Below are 5,552 nucleotides of genomic sequence, written 5' to 3' on the forward strand. Positions count from 1 at the left end.
GATAGACCTCCCAACAACAAGAACAGGAAAAAGAATCATACAAAGAATTTACCCTGGAACCCACCAGATAAAAACACCAATAATATAAATATTGATGCTGCTTGGGTATCAGAAACTCCTAGTTTTGTTGTAATACTAAGAAATGATGCAGGTACCTTCACATGACCAACAATTTGTGTTGTCCCCACAAGAGGCAAAAGCTCTAGGACTCTTGCAAGCAGTGACGTGGGCAGAGAAAAAGCATATAACAGATTTTAACATTGAAGGGGACTATGAAACTTTAATCAAGTATCTAGATGGTCGGACAATAGACATCTCTTAGGACCAACAAAGCGATCTTGGACGAAGCTAAGCACATGAGTTATTTTTGTAGCAATTTTCTAGGTTTTTATTTTGTTCCTAGAACCAGAAATGAAGCGAAGACACTCTTACCAAGAAGGCAAAACATTTTACTGTTTTTATTAGAGCTGCACAAGACCCGCCCGACTTACCCGAACCCGCCCGTACCCGACGAACCTGTGGTTTTTTAAACCAAACCCGTCCGTAACGAGTTGGTAGTTGGTTATGAATATAAAAACCCGATATGGATGGGTTGGTATTTGGTTATCATTTAAAACCCGCCCAAACCCGCCCGATAAATACAGAGCGTTGATAGAAAGTGTAAAAACTAATCCTAGCCCTCCAAATAATTGAATAACACGATAATGGATGTAAATTGGATACGTGGGTGCATTATTTATCAGGGGTTACGGAAGTTGAAACCAATGGGCGAAATTATAAGTGAGGATCACCATCGTCATTAACTAGCTGAGAATGAGATAGTGCTAATTAATTTAAACAACAATTCTAGCGGATGTTGTACCAAGAAAAAAAAAACAATTTAATGGATGAAGCAAAAAAATAAGATAGAATCAGCTTTGTAAGCAGTAGATGGATCAAAATCGATACTTTAATGCTTAATTAAACCGATATTATTGAAATTATTGGTAACACATGATGGAGATATCATTATCAACCCACACATTATGCTTGTGAGTAATATATGCACGAACATCTGACGAGAAAAAAGAGACGATTCTTTAAACCAGGGCTGTCAATGGGTCTGAGTTCTCCCGGGTATCACTGGATCCTGACCCTACTTATAAAGATCGGGTCCGGTTCATAAACTTGTGGACTCATAACCGGACCCGTTTAAAATCCTGGGTACCCGCCGGTTCCGGGTACCCATTGGATATTAAGAAAACTATTAAAAAAATCTCAAAAACTTATAATCTTCCGCCTTTTGGCTTGGATCTAAATTATTTTTTATAAAAATTTATTATTATTTCTTTATTAATGCACTAAATAAAGATTAAATATAAAAAAAAATGAAAAAAGAAAAAAAATTAAAGCCAAAACTTGCAAAATACTTGTACTTTGCTAAAAACATGAATAAAAGAGTGAATAATCGGGTACCCGATACTCACGGGTCCAATCGAGTAATTACCCATCGGATCCTAAGTTTTTAATGGGTCCAAATTTAGGACTCGGAATCGGACCTAAATCTACCGGGTCCGGTTCCGGTTCCGGATAATGGGTACCCATTGACAACCTTACTTTAAACGTTTTTCCTGTGCTTTGTTCTCAGTCAGTGTGCATATAAAGGAGGCTTCTTCATTTGTTTTCTTCATTCATTTAATTAACCTTATCAAAGAAAACAATAGTGATGGAATGTGTGTGTATATATATATATGTTAAACTTCAAATTTTTTCGTACTTGACATGAGATGGTTGGAATCGGGTTAATGCGGATTAAAATCCGAAACCGACCGATCCGTAGCGGGCCGGTTAAAACCGAACCGAAAATTAGGCGGGCGGAGTTGGTTATGAAAATAAAACCCGATATAGTTGGGTTGGTAGTTGGTATTAGATGAAACTCTATCTGCCTCACCCATGTACAACTCTAGCTTTTATTGACCGGGTGGTCATCCTCCTTTTTGTACAAAAAGACCACTTCTAATAGATAAATCTAATATCACGGGGATGAATGTCCTACTTCAGATGTAACTGAAACTCTATTCTATTCTCAGTTTTTGAATGACAAAAAAAAGGAAAAAAAAAAAGATGATGAAGCAAATATCTTGGTTCGGTTTTGTGCAGCCCAACGAGTGACATTTTAGGACGGAAATGACTTTTTGTCATGGCGGGGAAATGAAATTTCGGGATAACTGGGGGAAAAGAAATGGCGGGAAATTTTGTTATAATCTATAAATTACACGCCTTGTTGCGAATAATTCTAAGACCTTATTTATTATTCTAGGGTAAAAAAGAGTTCCCTGTTCTCTATCGCACACTCTCTCTCAATCGACTGAAATGGGTAGAAAGAAGAAAACTAGGGTTTCTGAAGAATCAGAAGATGAGATTCAAGAAGATATCAGCCAATCTTCTTCGTCTAAAGACAAAAGCTTGTACGAGGTGATCTAAATATTTCATTTTTTTCATATATTACTTATTATTTTCATAAATTTGATGTGAATCGACGCTTTTGAAGTATTCTATTTTTATGAAACCCTAATTATTTTTCTGATTTTGTTTTGGATGAATTTCTTTCTCTAGGTTCAGGTGAAATCTTCTTAATTTGATTGCACGCGTATTTTAAAATTCATTTGGGAATTATTATTCTGTCTTTTATCTTGTTCAGTTTTGGTTTATTTTCCTATGGTACAAACCCAAAACCCGGATCTAGAATTTCCGGAATCATGACGGGCTTTGAATTTCTGTACACTTTGGTGCGGAAATGATGTAGGGTTTAGGTATTGAAGTGGGGTTCTACGTTAAGAAATGTCCCACTCATTGATTGAATCTGAAATGCGCGGTTATATAATCTAATATGGGGAACTTGTTGGGTGCTATATGAAAAGCCTGCTATACCTAGGAACCAAATCAAGGTTTGCTGTATGGATAAGTATTCTTAGACTTCCAGACTTAGGCATCCTTGAAGGATTAGCCGGATTAGCCTATTAATGTCCTAACCTAGGGTCTGTCTGTTGACTCGCTGCAGTGAACTTTGTCTTCATAGAAAGTAAGATTTCTTTGCGTTGATGGCATATTATGGTAATCAGTGCCTTATTATGCTTCCTCGTTTTGTATGAATTTTAAGGACTAATGTCTTGTAGTTGGGTTAAAAAAATGATTTTCTGTAATGCGTAAGTATTATATTGTATTTTATATAACGGGAAAATGAAAAACGGCTAAAGCCAAGACACTCAAACAAATTGGTCGATGTAAGAGAACCTTTCACGAGCTTGAGATGTCTTTATACAAGTTTACTCACGGGAGGATTCTTGGAAACAAAGTGCAGTCGAATTTCTGTTCTTAGTGTCTTACTTCATTTCATGTACAATTTTAGTTTTTAACACAGCAATGCAAATCCACTAATTAGTATGACCCAATGCCTATGTAGATTCTTGGTGTAGAGAAGACGGCATCTCAACAAGAGATAAAGAAGGCATACTATAAGTTGGCATTGCGCCTTCATCCAGATAAGAACCCTGATGATGAGGTAACAATGTTTAACTCTTTTTATGATTCTTAGTGTCTCGTGGATTAACTCATATTCTTACATTTATGTTTTCGTGTCTTTTGTAAACAGGAAGCAAAAGAGAAATTTCAGCAACTGCAAAAGGTGATCTCAATTCTTGGAGATGAGGAGAAAAGGGCACTGTATGATGAGACTGGTTGTGTTGATGATGCTGTGAGTGACTGCTTAGTTTATTCCACCAGTTCTTTTTTGCTTTGAAACTACCAAGTTGATTGATCAAGAGGAATATTATTTTCTTTTCTCATTTTGCTTTGTATTTAACAGGATTTTGCTGGTGATGTTGCTCAAAACATGCAAGAGTATTTCAGAACAGTGTTCAAAAAGGTTTTACTATTTTTGTAGCCAGAAACTCCACTGCTAATCGATATTCTTTTTCACCCTTGTTATTTTTAAGGCTTACGTATGTTTTAGTTTTGCAGGTCACTGAAGCTGATATTGAAGAGTTTGAGGCCACCTATAGAGGATCTGAATCAGAAATTAAGGATTTGAAGGAACTATATCAGAAGCACAAGGGTAACATGAACAGGTATATGAGTCTTGAGTGATTCTGTCACGAGCTTTGCTATAGAATATATTGTTACTGACTAGAGCATCCACTTTTGGTTAGGGTTTTCTGTTCAATGCTCTGTTCAGATCCTAAGTTGGATTCACACCGTTTTAGAGATATCCTTAATGAGGCAATAGCTGCTGGTAAGTAGCCATTACTACCTATTCGGTAATCTTGATCATTTAGCATATGAATGAGCTGTATTCAAGAATTCACACAGATAATTTAGAAGGGACTTTCTTTAATGTTTCTCAATTATTATCAAGGACATATAATCAGTGAATCAATATTATTCAAGTGCCATTGAACTAGTTTTCTCTAAATTCCGGAGGCCTAGTGTTCATTTAGTTTGCCATATTTCAGATTTGAGTTAAACAGTCTTCTCATTTCGGTACAGATGAGCTCAAGGAAACTAAAGCCTACAAGCGTTGGGTGAAACAAGTTGATGAAATGAAACCTCCAACAGAACGTAAAAAAAAGTAAGTTATCTTTTGTGCAATTATCATGTAGGGATTGTTTTCATATTATTATGACATGTGCTAACTTCACATTGGAATCTGTTGATTCAGATCTAACAAACTTCCAAAGGCAGAATCAGAGAATCTTCTTGCGGTGATTACTCAGCGAAGGAGCCAAAGGAAACAACAGTTTGATTCTATGTTCTCGTCCATGGTGTCAAGGTATAGCGGAAGCAAGTCAGAATCTGAATCTGCTGAACCCTCTGAAGACGGGTTTGAAGCTGCACGTAAAAGACTTGAAAGCGGCAAGAAGACTAAGAAGGGAAGACACAAGTAAATAAGTAATAACGTTTTATAAATATTGCTGCGACTTTTGCTTTTGAATGATCTGCACCTGATTTTCTCTTATGTGTGTCTATGTGCAACAACTTTACATTGATTGTCTTCTGCAGTTTGTGCTCATCAGATTTTTTTTGCTCAATCAAAATTGCATTTTATTAACTATTATCACCACCAAATTATTACAAAGGAGCCAACATGCTTACAAAAATTTTAAAGCAAAATTAATAAAATCTAAAATAAGTTTGAAATGGTGATTCCAAAATGAGTGAGCTGGTGTCTGTGTATACTTTCACACTATTCTTATTCAAGCCACTGCCCTCCTTTGCTAGTTTGTACTCCCTGTAGCTGTCACATACTTTGTTCCATCTGGTTACAATAAACCATGACAGTTTCTTGGTTGTAAATGCCGTGACCGCAGCTTTTGAATCTGATCTGAAAACTATTTCAAAGTGGTTATTTTGAATTGCCCATTCCCCAGCACAAACTACAGCCAAAATTTCTGCAAAGTAATTTGTTGCTACACCTACTCCACCTGCAACAACTATTAGTAATCCCCCCGCACCATTTCTTGCAACAAACCCATACCCTGCCACACCTGGATTTCCTTTGGAAGCTCCATCACAAC

General features: G+C 36.5%; 1 protein-coding gene across 1 annotated transcript; it reads left to right on the forward strand.

Moving 5' to 3' along the window:
• The first annotated feature begins 2,125 nt into the window (after positions 1–2,125).
• On the forward strand, positions 2,126–5,086 carry LOC113308198 (chaperone protein dnaJ 6-like). The gene is made up of 8 exons (XM_026556677.1): positions 2,126–2,454; positions 3,443–3,541; positions 3,632–3,733; positions 3,845–3,904; positions 4,000–4,106; positions 4,188–4,270; positions 4,525–4,606; positions 4,697–5,086. The coding sequence occupies exons 1-8, from the start codon at positions 2,353–2,355 to the stop codon at positions 4,920–4,922; spliced, it is 861 nt and encodes a 286-aa protein (XP_026412462.1). The 5' UTR covers positions 2,126–2,352; the 3' UTR covers positions 4,923–5,086.
• Positions 5,087–5,552: the final 466 nt, after the last annotated feature.

This window comes from Papaver somniferum, chromosome 9 (assembly GCF_003573695.1).
Source record: "Papaver somniferum cultivar HN1 chromosome 9, ASM357369v1, whole genome shotgun sequence".
Lineage (NCBI taxonomy): Eukaryota > Viridiplantae > Streptophyta > Magnoliopsida > Ranunculales > Papaveraceae > Papaver > Papaver somniferum.